This window comes from Heloderma suspectum, chromosome 1 (assembly GCF_057233095.1).
Source record: "Heloderma suspectum isolate Gila_16-S chromosome 1, 16-S_ref, whole genome shotgun sequence".
Classification (NCBI taxonomy): Eukaryota; Metazoa; Chordata; class Lepidosauria; order Squamata; family Helodermatidae; genus Heloderma; species Heloderma suspectum.
The window spans coordinates 115,425,585-115,446,974 of record NC_139458.1 but is presented as its reverse complement, the minus strand read 5'-3'; the positions used below and the strand labels follow the sequence as shown (position 1 = coordinate 115,446,974).

At 43.2% G+C, this 21,390-nt stretch overlaps 1 protein-coding gene across 1 annotated transcript in view; it reads right to left on the bottom strand.

The window, feature by feature from the left end:
- Positions 1-1,970: 1,970 nt before the first annotated feature.
- NRIP3 (nuclear receptor interacting protein 3) overlaps positions 1,971-21,390 on the bottom strand; it is a 47,474-nt gene continuing 28,054 nt past the window's right edge. The window contains exons 4-7 of the mRNA XM_084828360.1: positions 6,679-6,824; positions 3,851-3,900; positions 3,265-3,359; positions 1,971-2,028 (exon numbers count right to left, since the gene is read on the bottom strand). Of these exons, the coding sequence (XP_084684486.1) occupies positions 1,971-2,028; positions 3,265-3,359; positions 3,851-3,900; positions 6,679-6,824 (349 nt within the window). The remainder of the gene's footprint in view (positions 2,029-3,264; positions 3,360-3,850; positions 3,901-6,678; positions 6,825-21,390) is intronic.

Genomic DNA, 21,390 nt, shown 5'->3' with positions numbered 1-21,390 from the left:
TTGAAAGTGGTGTCATAGGAACATTGTTTCCCATGGTGCCTATTATATACATTCATTGTCTTTGTGTCGCTATCACCTCTGCTCAAAAGGTTTTGTCCTACCAAGACCTGCAAAACTATAGCTATATTAAAGAATCAGTCCCAGAACTCTACATTTTTAGACTCTTGGGTGAGTTGGCTGCTTATTAGATAAATGTAAATATATCTGAAATTCTAGATCTAAACATGAATATACCTAGAAAAAGACACAATGTCAGTAATAAATGGAATACCGTGGGAGAAAGGGATCAGTATCTTGGCTCTGAGATGATATAAACATATTTAAATGTAGAATTCCAGATTTTTTCAATGTACCTTATAGGCAGCCAGCTTTAGTAGGAATTTAGAAAATTTAACTCCAATAAAAATGATGATAGTGCCAGAATGTTTAATTTGAGGTTCACCTACCTGTATTGACAGAGCTAAATTAAATGCCTGGCAAAAAGGTACAAATAGATTCTTATGGGCCAATAAACAAAAACAGAGAAGTGCTATTTAAAAGAATATTGCAATCAAGAGGGAAAAAAGGGCATAGGGTTCCCAAATTTAATGCAACAAATGTAGATGGTGGATAATGGTTTGTAGACTTTAAAATATTAGCATTGGAGCAAGCAGATACTACAGTTCTCTTGTATGCTGTACTGTGGTCCCAGGCAATAAGTAGATTTTTATTTAAATCTAGAAATATCATTTACTATGTAATTATGAAAAACTGGATATTTTACAGTTCAGAACTGAGATTTGAATTCTCACTGTTAACATCAGTATTTCATAATGTGGAAATACAATCCAAACTTCCTGGGAGATATGCACATTTGGGAAGTACATAGGATTGTCACTTCTGTGAACTGAAGAGCTCCTTCCTTTTGCAGACGGGACTGAGATTCAGAGGAGGCCACTGCTGCAGGAAAAGGGGGAGGCAATTGTCACTAATTCCCCGTTCCCCATGCCACCCCCCACACTGTTGTAGAGGGGGCCCTAGCCCTCCAGAGCAGATTTTCAGGGGACAAGAGGAATCCATGATAATGAACACACACACCCTCCTCTAGAATCAAGCCATACTATTACAAACATCAATAGCTTTGTCATACCACCTCCAATTCTCTGAACGTATTTGAGTGTTTAGATGGACTCATTTTCACACAAATATACCCAGTTTATGACCCAGTGATGTCAGCCACTGAAAAATACATTCTAAAAATCTGATTCCCAGAATCTCTCATTGCGGCTAAATACAATTGGTTCCAAAGAGGAATTTATAAAATTGTCCTCCCCCACCCCGACCCCCAATTTCACAAGTGATGATTCATTTCACTAAACCATTCATAAGAAGAGAGATGATTTTCCAAACACACATTTTCATACTTGGATGGCTGTAAAGAGGGCGCCATTTTGAAGAGTGGACTTGGATGTGCACTTACAGGTCCACTGTCCAGACTCTTGACATGGTAAGTGAATGTCTGAAGCTGAAGCTGTCCTAAACTCCTGCAAATGCCTGTCCTTTCCTTTAGCGATCATCTAGCTGTAGTCTAGCAGGGTGGAGTATTGCCAACTTCTGTTTCAACCACACCGCTTCTTTGAAGCCCACAGGGCAGTTCTCTTCACGCCTCAGAAGAGCTGAAACAAGACCAATAAAACAGCCTCTCAGAAGAGAGTTGGGCTTGGTTGGGTTTTTTTTTATACTAGGTTTGATCTCTTAATGCTATAGCAAAGATATGTCCACATGACTGATCATGCAATGTATCCAACCCACACACACTCCGCAAGCACTGGGGCTTGCAGCCCACGCTGCTTCCCAGCCTGCCCACTCTGCTGACAGGGACGACAGCAAGGCCAGCCTGGGCTTGCCATCCACAGGGCTAGCACAGGGTATCCTGAGGGAAAAAGGTACCTGCCTTTTCCAGGGACACTTCCCAGGCTTCCAGCTGTGTGCTACAGCACTGAACCAGGAGCGCAGGTAGCGGCCTTGAGGATGTGCCCTAGGAAATAACTGTTTAGCAAGTAAGGCACCTCAGATGTTTCTTTTCAGTTCTTCGTAAAATAGATTCCTTACCTAAACACTATGATTGCATAGCTCCTCTGTCTCTAATGACTGAACACCATATTAACAGGGGGCAGTGACAAAAGATATTTGAGGCAATAAATATGGTATTTGTTGTAGCAGAAGCTTTTGTAGGAACAGCCTACATCCTCAAGGGCATATCTTTGGAACAGGACTGGCCCAAGAAATGTTGCTGCCTGAGGCAGAGCACACACACCCCTGACCCAAAGTCAAGGTGCACAGTACCCAGGGGTGGCCAAGTTATTCTGGCACCTAAGGCAGAAAATCCCACAAACACTTCTCCCCCAACCTAGAAGTTAAAATACAACACATTAAATGACAACAATGTGTTCCCTTTCATGACACCCAAAATTAGCTGCCTGGGGAGGCCACTTCACTCTCCCAAGGTACAGTTATAAAGCACAACATGCTGGGTGTCAAGCAGCAATTTTGTCCCCCATCAGCATTAAATATGCTGAATGGTATGCCACTATCTCTTTTTTTCCTTCTGAAAACACGTGCCAAGTACTCATTTAAAACAGATGACCCAAGGGGGAAAACTGAAAACCCACCAAAAGATCCAGAAAATATACCCACTGACTGTGTGGTAGACTTTGGATCAGGACCAATGCTTTAAATTGGATTTAATCTGATTGCTGCTTTAACGAGGTTTATATCCAAGGCCCATACCTGAAGGGTCCATTTACACAACCCAATTGGTAAGGTGAGAATTACCTCACCTCGCCAAGGAACATTCAGAGCAGCTTCAAATGATATGCGCAAATACAGAATGCACAGCCATGTGGTAAAGCAAGCACATTTCTACGGGTGGCTACGTACATTGCCTTGGGAACCTGTTCAACAGCGGGGCATAAATCCCTTAAATAAATATATTCACACATTACTCACTAATATGCAAGAATGACTAAAGTAATATGACTGTCCCACTACATATTCAGCTCTTTCCCACTGCTCGTTCAGTCGACTTGTGGCAGCTTTTTAGTGGTGCACTAAATGTACTGTGGATCACACATGGTCAACAACTGTGAGACTCCTCCATCATATGCCATTGCCAATGCCAGCCCCAGCCAGAATCCTCTTATCCCACATATTCACCATGCCAATGTTCTGACTGCATGTTTATCATCCTAAATATCAGTACAGCTTTAGAGTTAAAACACTCACTTCTCTTCATGTGCAGAGGCGTTACTGACAAAAGGGATTTCTTCCCTGTCTGTCTTCCCCAGGACCAGATGATGCTTCTCCATGTTTATCACACACTAAAAGAGGAATAAATGTGAATATAAGAAAATAATCTAGAGAACAGTTTAAGATTGCCTTTGTAATAAGCAAAAGGATACTAAGTCCTGGTTCGCATGTCACGGCAGCAATTCCTGGGCTGTTTAACCCAGGAATTGCTGGGGATGAGCAAAGTGACGAGCGCACTGCTTCTCTTGCACTCGTCATTTCCCCTTTCAATTAGCAAATCAGGAATGCCCCATTCCTGGGTTCTTTTGTAATGTGTGAACCTAGAACTGTTTATGGCTAAACAACCCAAAGTTAACCCAACACATGGTTTGTTGTTAGCTCTGGATTTTTTTTTAACCCAGGACATTTTTAACAGGGCGTTCCTGGGTTGTTAATTATAAGCAGAAACAATGAGCCCACAGCTCATGCACTCCCCTTGTTCCTGCAATTCCTGGGCTTAAAAACCCAGTGATGTATGAACTCGGTCTAAGAGTGACGAGGGTAAGGATAAAGGGAGACTTACCTTCAAAGATTTCAGTGTCTGTAACCCCAAGGAGAAGCTTCTCTCATTATCTTCTGGAAAAGAAATAGAAAGATTCTGCATAGTATTTCGTATCCCCACCACATACAACAGCTCAGATTGCTCTGAGGCATGTTAAGCCCCTAAATGTGGTGAATGAGTTCCTCTCAACTTTGGGCTACCCAAAATAGCTGGAGTAGAACCTCCTCCCCTCAAAACCACTGAGCAGAATAGCTGGGTACAGTTGCTAATTGGAGATGAAGCCCACTCAATACTGATCAGTATTGCGGAAGGATTCATGAGTTTCTCTTCATGTGAGTGAGTTTCTCCTCATATCTAAGTCACTGGACTGATTTCCCTGGAAGAACAGAAAAAGCAAAAGATAGCTGTGCTGGTCCGTGAAAATATTTCCAAAATCCATAGTAGGTCAATATCTTTATAACAACAAACCAAGATGTCATGAAATAGAGAACAAGCTTTTGAGTTTTCCAGAACTCTCTATTAGGCTGGATGTTAAGCAAAGCAAGGGGGCAGGAGGTGGGGAGGGCAAAATAAAAAGCTGGCTTGGTGTTAAAACCATAATTTTTACATTGTAAAATTTGTACATGTCATAAGACAGAGTATAGGAAGAGGTGGCAGGCCAAATTGGATGGACTCTCTTTGAAGCTATGTTAGCTTTTCAGGTTTCACCTAGGGATTCTGGAAGAAAGAAGTACAAGTAAACAATGGCTGGTCCCCCATTTTTGGAACTATAACATCCAGCAGTTACTTGGAACTGTCTCCAGCCTTAAGCAAAACACACAGTTTCCTTGTTAGGTAAAGAGCAGAAGTAAAGAGAAACATCACTGTTTCTATACTAGCAAAAATCATTGCTGATGTGAAATGCTTTTAGTGACCTCCGAATAGTTCCTAATGAGACAATTTTAGAATCGCACAGGGCACTAAAAGTATTTCACTTCAGCAAGAAAATCTTAGCATTGTATGGTCTTGTAGTGGTGACTTGTTGGTGAAGGAACTACATGATCAGAGGCAATGTCTTCTTTACTGCTTTTGCTTTAGCATGGTATCACATTGTTAAATTCAGCTCCAGAATCAAGAGTATAATATCGCCCCCTCTTCTTGGGGTGCTTCCAGGTGAGGCTTTTATGCTGCAATCACCCTGCCTCATGCACAGAATTTTAGAGAGGGTCCAGACCATTTGCAACTCTCCTCTGTTTTCCCAGCACTACCTCTTTTTTTTTGCTTCCCACATAAAATCTATTAAGGACATGCAATAGTTCTGATAGATAGTTGAAGATCATCTGGAAGAGGGATTGCAGCTTGTGGTGTGTACACATGTCCCACTTTCATTGCTGATAAACAGAACTTAACAGGACTTACATGGTTTCAAAACCTGCAAAACCTGTGTGACAAGAGGTAACGGGTAGAAAATAGAGCTTTCCTAGGCATGCTAACCAAGATCCTTTTAACTTGAAGTTCCATGGACTGAACCTGGGCCTGTCATGCACGCAATGCATGTATGCCATGCCATCAGCACTGAGGATAGGCCTGGCCCTTCTGCTGTGGAGCACTTTAACCGAATATGGCTGGGCACAGATGATAGTTTTTAAGAGGGCTGGAACTGGTTTAAGAGAGGTTTTGTTTCTCATTGTATAGGCACACACTTCTTTTGTCGCCTCTCGTCAAACAAATTTTGAGGGTTTTAGAAACAACTTTTTAAAACCCTTCCAAACCCATTTACCAAACACAAAAGTGAAATGAAGTACACACCTGCAAAACCCAACCAGCGATTCCTCTTTCAACCCATCCTCAAGGGGAGACACGATAGAGGTGTACAAAATTATGCATGGTGTGGAGAATGTGGATAGGGTGACATTTTTCTCCCTCTCTCAAAATACTAGAATCCAGGGTCATCCTATGAAGCTGACTGGTGGGAGATTCAGGACAGATAAAAGGAAGGACTTCTTCTGACAGCACATAGTTAAACTATGGAATTCTTTACCACAGGGTGTGGTGATGGCCACCAATTTGGATGTTTAAAAGGGGGTTGGACAAATTCCTGGAGGAAAAGGCTATCAATGGCTACTGGTCTTGATGGCTATGTGCTACCTCCAGTACCAGAGGCAGTGAGCCTATGCACACCAGTTGCTGGGGAACATGGGTGGGATGGTGCTGTTGTGCTCATGCCCTGCTTGTGGGTTCCTGGTTGACACCTGGTTGGCCACTGTGTGAACAGAATGCTGGACTAGATGGACCCTTGGTGTGATCCAGCTTGGCTCTTCTTATGTTCTTAACTCTCTCTGGAAAAAAACGGTCAGCCTCCAGAACTATGAGAAACAGAACTCTGCATCTCAAATAGTCTGTGCTTAGAACAACCAAGCAGCTTCAGAAATATTCTAAACAGGTAAAAAATAAATAAATGCAGGCGTTGCATAAGAATATACAGCAATTATATGGCACAGATATCGAGCCTCCTTCAGCCCAAGGGCCGATTCCAATTTTGCAGAAGCTCTCAAGGGTTCCCAGCAGTGGGCGGGGTCAGAGCCAAAAGGGGTGCGGCCAAAAATGCTAGTGTATTTTAGCATAAAGCTCTTTCTGCCAGCAACTCAGCCTTCAGAGAGACATTCCAACCTTTTAGAATGGGGAGAAATATGCAAAAGCTGGGAAGCCACCGAAGGATCAGTGGTCAGGGGAAAGGAGGAGGAGCCAAGGAAGGGGACCTGGTCACCTGGGGAACCCTGGAGGGCTGGACTAGGACCCCAGGAATGCCAGATTTGGCTCACAGGTCTGAGTTTCTACACCCTACTATATGGTGTCTTGCTTCCATGAACACTTACCTGCCACAACTGCAGAACAGTCCATGTGGATCGTGCCCACTGTAAGAGGCAGATGTTCTATGTGACCGATCACTTTCATATTATGCGGCAATGGAATCTTCTCACTTTCAGACTTGTAGGACTTCACATGCTCCTTTAGCCTGCACATGGAAAAATAGCCACTGTTGTTTACATCTGGAGTTTGCTCATTTTAGGATGGCAATACATGTGCCGCCCTATATCCAGACATTGAGGATAGGTCATTCCTGTTCATTAATTAGTCTCTGATTTAGTGATATAGATACGACTGATCAGCTTCAATAAGTGCTTCCAATATTAGAGACTCTGGAGCTTTAAAATCAACAGGGCCCCATCTAGATTCTAGCAAATGTTGCAATTGCAAGTATTGTCATTCAGCCATACCAGACAAGTCATATTTGGCACGCAAAGCCAAGAATGACAAACACTCATCAGTAGCAGCACCCACTAGCTGATCCAAGGTAAACATCAACTTGTCTTCCAAGTCCGCTGCAAAATGCTCCAAAGCTGTACAACTGACTGGAGTTGCAGACATGATCAAAGCTATATTTTTTAGCAACTGTTTTAAATCATGGTAAGAAAGGGGGGATTCTTGGACTCCCCAAGAGTATTTCAAAGGTAGAAAAATGATCCTAATTAACGCTAGTGAGAATGAGAAAAATTAAGATGAATTACCAATGATGGAAGAATGTGTTTGGGGTGGGTGATGCTGAAACAACCCAGATTATGTTTTTTTAAAAGTGTTTAAAAGCATCTTCACATAATATGATCTAAATGCATCTTCACATAATGTGGCTTAGTTTAGGGCATCTAATCCACACTGCACCAAGAAATGAAAACTGATTTGAAATAATAAACTGAGAGAATATGTTTTCAATCTTATGTTTGTTTCAGTCCATGACTTCTGAGCCACTTTTGTATAAAGAAGGAAGGCACGGATGTTTTTGCTCAGTAGCAGATTGTGCCAGTCTGCCCTCATGGGAAATAGGAACACATTAGTAAGATATTAAAAACTGGCAAGCCATTCATCTTTTGCTAATACACAATGTTCCATTGCTCCGTCAAGTAGCAGTTGGGGATACCTTTTATTCCTGACCGACTCTGTCTTCTCTTACATGCTTTAAACTGAACCAAGATCCCCTCTGGGGCTGTGTTTCCACAACAACAGAAGGAGAAGCGAATGGAGGAGTATCAGATTTTTTAAAAGGACTCAGCTTTGCTGTGAGCAGGGTTCCATGAGCAGATTCTCTGCAGCAGTAAAAATCGCTTCACAGAACATACTTCCTGGAGGGGGTTGGGGTTGGAGTGAACGTCATCTGACTGGCAGGGGCTGAGGCTTCCCCCCTCCCCCCCTTCTCCTTTCCCCTGAAAGTCCAGATGCACCTGCTTTTCAGGAGCAAGCCTCATTGAGCACAATACGAGTTACTTCTGAGTAGACACACATTTGCTTGTGCTGGAAAAGGCGGGGAGAACACAAAGAAGGAAACCAGCCCCCATTTCAACCCACAGGACCTCATTGACCACAATGGGAGTTACTTTTGAGGAGACACTCATGGGTTGTTGTGGGAAAGAGAGCAGTAAGCACGAAGACAGAAACCAGCCCCTATTGTAACCCACAGGATATCTATAACAAAGCTGTGAAGAATTCCTAAGGCAATGAATCAGAGCCTTGAGGAATTGGGCTTTAACATGTGCCATTTCAATTGAGGGAGAATCTCTGTAAGTTCTGATGTGGGAATTCAAAGGCAAGCCTCATTGACCACAATGGGAGTTACTTCTGAGGAGACAGTAGTGGGTTTGTTGTGGGAAAGAGAGAGAAACCAGCTGCCATTTTAACGCACAGGATCTCTATAAGGGAGCTGTGAAGTGATTACTTTAAGGCAATAAATCGGAGCCTCAAGATCACACGTAATTGCACTTAAGGAATTGGGCTTTAACATGTGCTGTGCCAATTGAGGGGCTTCTCTGTTATTTCTGTGGTCATTAAGAGGGCAAGCCTCATTCAGCACAAAGGGAGGAAACACCCTTGACTGGGATCATGGTGAAAGGCACACCCCTGGGCAGGGCTAGCAAACCTGAGGTAAATGCAGGGGTTGGGGCACACAGCAACTATACCGAGGAGAACCCGACTTAAGGAAAAGAACTGGACTTTTAAGTAGTCTCAGGAAATCCAATTTTTCCCTGATAAGCTCTGGGGTGGCTGCTGAATGGCCATGATGTCATGTATCCCTAATGACCTCAACACACAGCCAGCTCAGAGTAAATCGCTGGTGGAAACACCCCCTGAGACTTCCGGTTGAGATGGTGACATAGTTGGATGCATTTTGCCTTACTCCTTTGCCTCTGCTTTATTATATCCTGATATAATATCCTGCTTTAATATCTACAATAGTTGAAAACAGGTGACTGGTGTTGTTGTTGTTTTCTCCTTTTCACTCTTCTCGTTAACTACATGTTGTTGTCTCTAAACTTGCATTTAAACTGGCTCGATGGTGGGCAAGAAAGGTATGAAAAAGAAAACTGTGCCAGCTTCCTCCTGTTCAAATACAGGAGCTGTGGGGTTCTCAGAGAAATCTGAAGGAGGAGCTATGTCACTCCTTAAAGTGATAGCTGTGGACCTCAAAAACATTAAATGATTCTGTTGAGCTGCTGTGAGCTTTGACTGATGGCACTTCCACAGCATTAGATGCTATAGAATCTAGAATCTTGCAGATGGAAGACAATGCCGCCACCCATGATACTGTGTTGGCTGCCTTGCAGAAATTGAACACTCCTTCGCAGCCGAAGGAAAATGCATTTGAGACCCATTCTCACTGTTGTAAGCTATGAATTACTGGGATTCCAGAGAAGGCTGAACAAGGTCAATCGTCATCTTTTATTGAGCACTTTTTGCGCAAGTTACTGGATTTGCCACACAATGATCAGCTAGATATTGAGCATGCACATTGCATTTCAACCCCTCTGTTTCATTTGTCTGAAAAGTCAGACCCTTTCATTGTGAGATTTTCAAGATTTACTGTGAAAGAATTTATTTTGAGAACAGCAAGAGATAAAGGGGATCTCAAATAGGGAAAACAAAACTGGAGTATAATTATCTTCCTGCATTATACAAAGGAAGTGGCGGACCGACGACGTGCATTCTCAAAATCTCAAGATTTAGCTAGGCTAAATCTACAGTATTTTATTTACTTTCCATTCGTCTTTTGTCTCCGCTGTGGATCCAGCTTCAAACGTTTTCAAATGCCTGGTGCTGCTGAGGATTATCTTATTGGCACAGACCCAGCTGCTAGGCCAGTAGAGAAAAGTTTTGAAAGTCTCAATGACTTTGCTTCTGAACTACACAGGACAGACAGGGATCTGACGAATCAAGAATCTGAGAATTCTTTTCGAATTTGGAGCTACCACAACTGGATTTGCGAGGGACTATTTGCAGGGCATTTGCAGGCCAGGAGGTTAAGTGTGTTACTGAGAATATGAAGAATGGAAAAGCTCCAGGACCAGATGGTTTTCTGACAGAATGGTACAAGGCACACCTGGATTTTTATTCACCCTTATTCACTCTATTTACTCTTAAGGCTTATCATAAGGCTTATCTGTTATCTTGTACCAATGAATGGAAGATACCCTTTTTATTTACCATTCCTCCATGAGTTGTTTTGGAGTCAAACTACTCGACACCTCATTTTGGCTGGACGGCACTAGGATCTCCGCACATTAAAAAGAAAGGAATGGCTCCAGCCGCGATTTTGGTGGCTAGAGAAACATGGCATATAATGTCTCATCAGCCCCAGTTTGACCCTTATTCTCATGTTAAATTAACTTTATGGGGGAATCCTGATTTGAAAATAGAGAAGCAGCCTTTCTTGAATTAAGTTGATAGTGGAATTTATACTTTAGATCAACTGATAGGAATGGATGATGAGTTCTTACCATTTTCAAGATTGCCGAGTACAGTAGATACCACTTATGAACTAGTGCTGGGTGGAAATATATTCAGTTACAGCACCTTTTGGCGTCTATGTATGGACCATCAGTGATGAGTATTTCAGCACCTCCTATACTGTTGGAGGAATTAACAGAAAGCTAAGGCTACAACAGATGTTTATAAATGTCTTTTGGAATGTAAAAAAGTAGATGTTCAGTATGTTAGAGAGGAATGGGATAGGAAACTGGAAATCTCTATAGAGCCTAACCAATGGAAAGTTTTCTTGGCTTCCATAGGTACTATTTCTGAAGATTTAAAACTGAAGCTGATTCAACAAAAATGGATGTTCCCTGTATATAGGAACCAGCCACAGAGGCTGGTTAAGAAAAAGTTGCTGTGAACATTTATTGTGACTGGATATGCTTTTATTCTTGTTTTTCTTATGTTCTTGCTATCGGTGTTACTGTTTGCAAGTTTTTTCCCCATTTTGTTTTGTTATATTTGCAAATAAATTACACGTGTGTGTGTGTGTGTGTGTGTGTGTGTAAAAGGAACATAGGTAGCTGCCTTATACTGAGTCAGATTATCCACCATATGACTTATTTTTCTCTTAGCGCATCTGCACCTTGGTGCTTGTTTTAGGGATCAGATGAGCTCATGTAGGGCATTCAATCCCTGCAGATCACACGCACAGAAAGTTTCAGTCTATGCGAATTCCTTGTCTGCATTCCACAACTGACAAGGGTGAATTATGCATTCTGAACAGCCAGCTTTCTGCAGTTGATCTAGAAGTGTTCCAGATGTGTTCTCCAACCAGGAGCATAGGCAACATCCATGTGTGGACAGATCTAGAATGACCAACACAAAGGCCTCCTGTATGCAGAGTAGGAAATTAAAGAAGATGCAGCTTGACATGCAGGGATAAGAACAACTATAGCTGCTGGAATTCCCTCTGCATGGCCCTTAAAAGATGAGGAGCCCTGTCCTCCTTTGCATGGGGTTACCCTAAACCAGCCTTCCCCAACCTGGTACACTCCAGATGGCCTGGCCATGCTGGCTGTGGATGATGTGGGTTGTTGTCCAACACATCTGGTTGGGGAAGGCTGCCCTAGGGATAAGCTTAGCAGAGAGAAAGGTAGAAAATGTGCTACACATCCAAGAAATCTTTTTTAAAAGTGAAGTTGTAAAATATTTGTTATAGCATTGTGTTATCTATTATTCTTACTGTTGATTAAAAAAAATAGTTTTAAAATGTTTCTGGCGTCACAATGTATTGCAAGCTGGGCTCTAACACAATCCTTTTCTTTTCATTTTGTTTCTATGGGGCCTACACAGGAGGCAACCTCGATGGACGTGACAATCCATGGATGAGAACAAAGTACTTCTGAAAGCAATCACAAGTCCCTGATATTTGCTTCCCCCTGCCCCACTCCCTTGACGACACTGTCCTGGCTGTGTTCATGCACAAAACTGACACTTAAAAAAAAGGGGGGGGGGAAGCAATCTGTCTGAAAGCAATAGTTCCTTTCTTGTTCCGTTTCTGTCTCCTTTAAGGTACTTTTCTACTGCTCTCCTTTGCAAGATGAGTCATCCACGACCTATGCAGAGATGAGCCACTGCTAAACGCACTTTGATGCCGCTTCTTTGAAGGATCCATTTTCCTATCTATTAAAGGTATTACATGGCTGCGCAAAAGGCAAGGAAAAGGCTCCTTTTCTCAGTACACTCAACATGTATTTATTTATTTTATTTATACCATTTATATAGTGCTAAACAGATTCAAGAGTGGTGAACAATAAAAGATAAAAAGATAAAGGAATAAGACATCAAATTAAAAAGTATATATAAAAAAACAGAATACCAGTAAAAACCACGGCTGGTAAGTCAAGGAAGGCTTCCTGAAATAAACACATTATCAGGAGGCGTCGAAAACAACACATCATCACAGCTCTGCCTGAGCTCCAGAGGCAGGGAGTTCCATAAAAAGGGGGCCACTACACTGAAGTCTTTTCTCCAGGCGGATTCTTCTCCAGGTGGACTCCAGTCAGACCATAGGTCCATGTAGAGCCACCAGGAACATGCCCTCTGATGACTCCAGTGACCAGGCAGGTTGATATGGGAGAAGGTGCTCTCTCATGGTATCCTGGTCCCAAGTTGTTTAGGGCTTTATACACTAGTACCAAAACCTTAAACCTGGCCTGGTAGCAAATAGGCAGCCTGTGCAGTTCCCTCAGCAAAGGAGTTGCATGCTGAAAAGGGGCAGTTCCTGACAACAGCCCAGCTTCTGCATTCTGCGCTAGCTCCACCTTCCAGAGCAGCCTTAAGGGGCAGCTCCATATAGAGTGCATTGCAGTAATCCAGCCTTGAGGTTTTAGCGCCTGTACCAAGCAATAGCTGGCAAACCAGCCAAAGCTGGTAAAAGGAATTCTGAGCCACCATGGATACTTGGGCTCCAGCGACAGTGATGGCTCTAGGAGTACCCCCAGACTACAAACCTGATCTTTCAAAGGCAGTGCAACCCCATCCAGAACAGGCAATTCTGTTCTGAATTCTACTTCTGCTTCCTTTCATCTTCCAACTTCTCCCAGTAAGTTAAATATAGTACCATGTGCTCCCAATTCCAAAAACTAAGATGCCCAGTCCTCCTTTATATGTTTTGTAACCTTTAGATATTCTGATTAACGTATTAATAACTTATATAGTCCTTTATCCCCTTCATGGATCACTGCCCTGTTGTGGCGAAGGGGCTTGCGTAACTCAGTAAAGCCATAAGCTACGCCGTGCAGGGCCACCCAAGACGGACAGGTCATGGCGGAGAATTCTGACAAAATGTGGTCCACTGGAGAAGGAAATGGCAACCCACTCCAGTATTCTTGCCAAGAAAACCCCATGGAACCTATCACAAGGCTAAAAGATATGACGCCGGAAGATGAGCCTCTCAGGTTGGAAGGTGTCCAATATACTACTGGGGAAGAGCAGAGGGAATTTCCAAGTAGCACCAGAAAGAAAGCGGCTGGGCCAAAGCCAAAAGGACACTCAGCTGTGGATGTGTCTGGTGGTGAAAAGAAAACCCAATGCTGTAAAGAACAATATTGTTTAGGAACCTGGAATGTCAGATCAATGAATCAAGGTAAGCTGGAGGTGGTCAAACATGAGATGGCAAGATTGAACATCGACATCTTGGGAATCAGCGAACTAAAATGGACAAGTATGGGCGAATTTAATTCAGGTGACCATCATATCTACTACTGTGGGCAAGAATCCCTTAGAAGAAATGGAGTAGCACTCATAGTCAACAAAAGGGTGGGAAAAGCAGTACTGGGGTACAATCTTAAAAACAATAGAATGATCTCAGTACGAATCCAAGGCAAACCATTCAACATCACAATAATTCAAGCCTATGCCCCAACCACTGATGCCGAAGAAGCTGAGGGTGATCGGTTCTATGAAGACCTACAACACCTTCTAGAACTAACACCAAAAAAAGATGTCCTCTTCATCATAGGGGATTGGAATGCTAAAGTAGGAAGTCAAGAAATCACCGGGATAACAGGCAGGCATGGCCTTGGCGTACAAAATGAAGCAGGACAAAGGCTAATAGAGTTTTGCCAAGAGAACACGCTGATCATAGCAAGCACTCTTTTCCAACAGAACAAGAGGCGACTCTACACATGGACATCACCAGAGGGTCAATATCGAAATCAGATTGATTAAGTCCTTTGCAGCCAAAGATGGAGAAGCTCTATACAGTCAGTAAAAACAAGACCTGGAGCTGACTGTGGCTCAGATAATGACCTGCTTCTTGCAACATTTCGGCTTAAATTGAAGAACGTAGGGAAAACCACTAAACCATTCAGGTATGACCTAAATCATATCCCTTATGAATATACAGTGGAGGTAAGAAATAGATTTCAGGGATTAGACCTGATAGACAGAGTGCCTGAGGAACTATGGACGGAGGTCCATAACATTGTTCAGGAGGCAGCAACTCAATCTATCCCAAAGAAAAAGAAATGCAAGAAAGAAAAATGGCTGTCTGATGAGGCTTTACAAGTAGCTGAATAAAGAAGGGAAGCGAAAAGCAAGGGAGAAAGGGGAAGATATATCCAACTGAATGCAGAGTTCCAGAGAATAGCAAGGAGAGACAAGAAGGCCTTCTTAAATGAACAATGCAAAGAAATCGAGGAAAACAACAGAATGGGAAAGACTAGAGAACTCTTCAAGAAAATCGGAGATCTCAAGGGAACGTTTTGTGCAAAGACAGGCATGATCAAGGACAAAGAAGGCAGGGACCTAACAGAAGCAGATGAGATTAAGAAGAGGTGGAAAGAATATACAGAAGAACTATACAGGAAAGATCTTAATGTCCCTGACAGCCATGAAACAACCTCAGATACTCAGATGATACCACCTTAATGGCAGAAAGCGAAGAGGATCTAAAGAGCTTCTTGTTGAGGGTGAAAGTGGAGAGTGCAAAAGCTGGTTTGAAACTCAACATTACAAAAACTCAGATCATGGCATCTGGCCCCATCACTTCCTGGCATATGGAAGGGGAAGAAATGGAAGCAGTGACAGATTTTATTTTCTTGGGCTCCAAGATCACCGCAGACGGTGACTGTAGCCATGAAATTAAAAGACGCTTGCTCCTTGGGAGGAAAGCTATGGCAAACCTAGACAGCATAGTAAGAAGCAGAGACATCACCTTGCTGACAAAGGTCCGTCTAATCAAAGCTATAGTTTTCCCAGTAGTAACGTATGGCTGTGAAAGCTGGACTATAAGGAAGGCCGAGCGCCGAAGAATCGATGCTTTCGAACTGTGGTGCTGGAGAAGACTCTTACAAGTCCCCTGGACTGCAAGGAGGTCAAATCAGTCCATCCTAAAGGAAATCAACCCTGAGTACTCATTGGAAGGACAGCTACTGAAGCTGAAGCTCAAATATTTTGGCCACCTAATGCGAACAGAAAACTCTCTGGAAAAGACCCTGATGCTGGGAAAGACTGAAGGCAAAAGGAGAAGGGGATGGCAGAGGATGAGATGGCTAGATAGCATCACCGATGCAATGAATATGGACTTGAGCATGCTCCGGGAGAGAGCGCAGGACAGGAAGGTCTGGCATGCTATGGTCCATGGGGTCACGAAGAGTTGGACACGACTGAACGACTGAACAACAACATAGTCCTTTATAGCAAAGTCCATTGCAATTATTTAATTTATATTTTGTATTGGTTTGTTACATTTTACCCCACCCTTCCTCCAAGGAACTCAAAACAGCATATATTTGTCTTGCAGGCAGTGTCTGAGATAAGTGCCTTGACCCTGACCTCCTACAGAGATGGGACTACATCTCAGATCATTACAAACAAGTGAGGCTGAGAGATCATGGCTGAATAGGGATTTGAACCTGGGTTTTGTGCACCTTAAGCCAGAGCAGTCACTCCAAAATTCTGCATACATCTCAGTGTTCTTTCTATTGAAGATCATTTCTGACCATCCTTATGACATTAAATTATTGATCTCTATATAAACAACATTGCCAGATTCTTATCTCTATTGGAATTTGAAAGCAACTGTTTGGCATCACACAGAACACTTGGGTCACAGATTGGATTAAACTTTACAGTCTGTAAATGTATAGCAAAGTAAGAGCTGGAGCAAAACTTGGCCCAGCAGTCCACAAAAGGACCATGAGTTCCACATTACGCCCTGGCTTCATTTTATTGAAATGACTGCATACATGCCTATTTGAAGCAAAGCTAGAGAGTTCCAGAATTAGGGAGGACAAGCGTGGTATACTAAAATGCAGCCAGTTAACAGTGTCATATATTGAAAAATAATAACAAATGACAATAATGACGTAGTGAACAGGCAACTAAAACTGGGCCACCAGCCAGGATTTGGTAACAAGAAAAGTCTGAGGGTGAGCACTGTACAGGTGTCAACATGAGGCCCTCATCTCCACAACCCAAGTGATCAGAAAGAGCAGGAAGAGGAAACAAAGTCTGGACTAAATTCCAGCTGATAAACAGAAGCCAGGAGTGACAGACCAAAATGCTGGTCTGGCTGGATGGTGGTGAAGAACACAGAAGTTTAAGGAGGAAGTTGCTCTGTACACAGTCTAGCTTAACATTCAGGTGGGTTCTGATTGGTCACAACAGAAATTGACTGCTTCCAGGCAATAATAAAAAGGTGATTTTATTTTTTCTTAAACTAACACTGTACAAGTACTAGCCTGACTCAGTGCTGATCACATGGTATGTAGTCCCATGCAATGGAGCATCTTCAGAAGGGGGAGATGTGGGGGAAGCTTCACCCATCCCTACCCCCCCTTTGAATCCCATCCCCGGTTGTGTTGTGGGGAAAAACTCCACCCGCTAGCCCTGCCCAGGGGTGTGCCTTTCACCATGACCCCAGTCAAGGGGTGTTTCCTCTCACTGTACTGAATGAGGGCTGCCCTCTGAATGCCCAAACAAATAACAGAGAAGCCCCTCAACTGACACGGCACATTTTAAAGCCCAATTCCTTAAGTGCGATTAAGCCCAATCTTGAGGCTCCGATTCATTGCCTTAGGAAGTAACTACTTCACAGCTCCCTTATAGAGATCCTGTGTGATAAAATGAAGGTTGGTATCCCTCTCTTTTCCACAACAAACCCATTAGGGTCTCCTCAAAAGTAATTCCCATTGTGGTCAATGAGGCTTGCCATTCAAAGGCCCATATCAGAATTTACGGAGATTCCCTTTCAACTGAAATGGCACACTTTAAAGCCCAATTCCTTAAGTGTGATTAATCAATCAAGCATGATCTCGAGGCTCTGGTTAATTGCCTTAGGAAGTAACTACTTCACAGCTTTGTTATAGATATCCTGCATGTTACAATGGGGGCTGGTTTCTGTCTTTGTGTTCTCCCCCCTCCTTTCCCAGCACAAGCAGATGTGTGTCTACTCAGAAGTAATTCACATTGTGCTCAATGAGCCTTGCTCCTGAAATGCAGGTGCATCTGGACTTTCAGGGGAAAGGAGAATTGGGGTGGGGGAGTCTCTCTTATTGGTTGAGCAGCCCCTGCCAGTCAGATGACGTTCACTCCAACCCCAACCCCCTCCAGGAAGTATGTTCTGTGAAGCAATTTTTACTGCTGCAGAGAATCTGCTCATGGAACCCTGCTCACAACAAAGCCGAGTCCTTTCAAAAAATCCGGTACTCCTCCATTCGCTTCTCCTTCTGTTATCGTGGAAACATGGCCATAATCTGGATTTTCAGGAATAAATTAGTAAACTGTGACTATAGCATAGAACAGGGATGGAGAACCTCCCCAAATCAGACCCATGGAGTGGGCAGGGCTTAAGCTCTAAGCCCTGCCCCCGGAGGAATCCTGTTGGAGAGCATCTCCCTCTGTTATCTCCGATCTGAGATCAGAGACAACAGTGGGGATTCTCCTGATGGTGCACACTGAGATGCATAGCAGCAGGACTTGCCTGTGCTGAGAAGAGAAGAATAGAATAGAAAAAGACTAGTATAGAAGCACCCATGGTCAAAGAGAGTGGTGAAACTAATAACTATGATCATCAGACCTCAAAGTTTGATATTTCCAGCTTTAAGTCTTAAATCTTTTACTGATTTTTAGACTTTGTGTTGAAGTTTTAGCGTTTCATTAACCTCTACTAACAGACAGGAGAAATTACTGACTTGACATCAGAGAAACGATGGCAATACAAACACTTAAACACCTGCCTTTTAGTAAAAAATTGAAAATGAATGCGAGCTCAGCTGGGTTATCTAGACAGTTCTCCCTGCATTGACACAGAAGCTTGTTCTGTACTGCCTTGGTGGGTAGACCGTACTTCTGGCTAAGATATGTGGCCAAAGGATTGATCACCATATGGTAAGCACTAGACTCAATGTTCTCTCTCCTTCCGCCTCTTCTCCCCAGGAAATATAGGCTCTAATTTCCCTGGCACAAATAAATATCACGCCACTTAAGCCTTTAAGGTTTTAAGTTAACTTCTAAAATCTGAGAGTCTCGGGCTGAAGCTTGCCCGCCTGCCTGCAAGTCACACCTTCTGAGTGTGAGAATTCTTCCAACACAGACACAGAGCTGGGCTGTGGCAACTCATTAGTAAGGCTTATGCACTCGTTACATACTCAGCAGCACTTCTGTCTTCATTAGAATCATACAATAGAATAGTACGGTTGGAAGGGGCCTATAAGACCATCGAGTCCAACCCCCTGCTCAATGCAGGAATCCAAGTCAGAGCATAGAATCATAGAATCATTAGTATTTCACATGTTCCAGGGACCAAGACTAAGCCCTGATAATTAACATAAACTCTGGGGTTGAGAAGAGGTGAGCCCATGTTACAAAACAAAATACTTAACTGGCACGAGGAGAGCATGGCTTTCAAGAATTAATTCCATATACTAGGGGTGCACAGCCTTTTTGGCCCAAAGTACTATATACAGTGTCAGTTGGAGGGCTGGGGGCTGCACACACACACACACTTAGGACCCCTCCTCCCTTCCCATTGCTATCTAGAGATCCTTGGGGGGTAGAGGTAAAAGCCTTGCCCATTCCCCAATTATCGTCACTGAGATCACCATTTCTCCACTACTGCTAGTAGTGGGAAAACAGTAATCTTGGGAAGCAGGATTGATAGGGATTCAGAGAAGCTTTCTCCTCTCATCCCCCAGTGATCTTCACTAAGATTGCTGTTTTTCTGCCTCTCCTAGCAGCGGGAAAACAGCTACCTCAAAGTGGGATCGCTTTGGGTCAGGAAAGGCATTTCCCAATGAGCGGGAAATCTGCAGGGGGGATTCAGTAATGGGGTGGTCAGGCAACCATAGGTGGGCCTTGGGGACTACAGGTTGCATGCCCCGGCTATATACTAATAGTAAACTAATTCTCCAAATGTGGATCTTTATTATGTGGATGTATGGGAATTCCATCTGGGAGGTGAAAACCCGACTGATTTTTCTGGTTCACCCCTGCGGATTTAGTTCTTTTTCCCCACCACACGTGTCAACTTGATCTGTAGCGAATCAAGCCAAAACATGAATGTCATTTTTTTTTTTAAACAGAGGCAATTTGCACAAATATTTTGGGGTGGGAGATCTTGAAATTTGTGCAAATGGTGTAGTAATTTTTAAAAACATTATTGGGGATCTTGCACAAGTGTGCACAATCACAAGTGTGCCTTTCTGCTATGTAGCCCCGCAGAGGCATATTCCCCTCATGTAAATATCCTTTCAGTTTCATTCTCGCCTTACACTATTTCATTTAACCCAGCAGAGCCATATTCCCTATTTGTCAAAGAACTTACCAATTCCACCCCCTGCCCCACCCCCTGCCTTGTTTGGGAAGTGCCAAAGTGGAGGATGAAACTGACAAGTTCTTTGACAAGTATGGAATATGGCACTCTTGGGCTAAATGAAGTAGTGTGTGGAGAGGATGAAATTGATAAGGATACTTAAAAGAAGGGAATATGCCTCTGCAGGGCTACTTAGTGGGCGGATGGACTTGCAATCATGCACACTTGTGCAAGATTGCCAATAAAAAATATTCTGAAAAAAATTACAGTATCATTTGTGCAAATTTCAAGATCCCCTCCAAATTTGTGCAAAGGGCAGAACACCTCCCCCTCAAATGTGCAAAACATTTCTGGAATCAGAAGAAAACAATTCACTACAGTCTTCTGCTGCTTACTGGAACAGAAACACTGCAGAATCCCATTGGGCTTAAACAGAATGGATTTCCACCATCGCACATCCCCAGTCTGTATGTAACCAAAACAGCACCATCCATGCACAAGGGGGAGGTATCAGCAGGTTTTGGGGCATCCCCAGATTTGCAGAAGTATGAAAAATCTTTAGGAAAAATCTGTAAGTTGGGTGGACCCAAAACAGCCCAATGAGCGTTAAGCATGCTCAGTAGCTATAGAACACTGGGTGTCTGTTGTGGGAAAAAAGGGAAATGGAAGGGGGTATCCTGGAGAGAGCATGGCTGGCTGACTCAAACCCTGAACAGGGACACTCCACAGGGCAACATTTTGTTGCAGGTTCCACTTGGTTGTTTAAAGAACAAACAAACAAAAAATCAAAGATTCACAAAACTGCGGGGGCATTGTTTCAAGAAAGCAGTAATCCTTCATGGTTTTCTCAAATGGCCAGTGTTTCTGAACCTGAATGTACACTGGGAGAGTGCCTGGATTCAAATGAAGTCAGATTAAAAAGAAAATTAAAATAAATATTTTCTCAAATCAGTCTTCACTTTATTGTTTAGCCAAAGGCCATAACAATCAGGCAAATTAGACAGAGAAGAGACATATAATCTAACTAATATCAATAATTAGCAAAGGTGTCTAATATCACTTTTACAATCATAAATGTTAATTTCAACAAACTGATATCTCACTTTAGCTGCTGACTTATCAAACAATGCATCTTAGGAGGTTGCCAATTGCCTAGGAAAGCAGCAGCAGCAGCAAGGGCTGGGTCTGGTCTACCCTTTTGTCTCTCTAACATCACCTTAAGATGCAGGAATTAGCAGGTGAAGTTTTTAACAGCATAAAAATACACATGGAGGGTGCAATCCTATGGGGGTACATGGCTACCTCCAAACTTGGAGGTGACTGCCTATCCAGTGCAGGGCAGGAGAAGCGCGGACAGGATCGTCCCCTCTGTGCTTCAGCCCCCCTGCATTTACGGCTAGACAGCCGGAAGTGGCAGCCCGACAACACATAGGATGTGTTGTACCGGCATTTCCAACTTCCT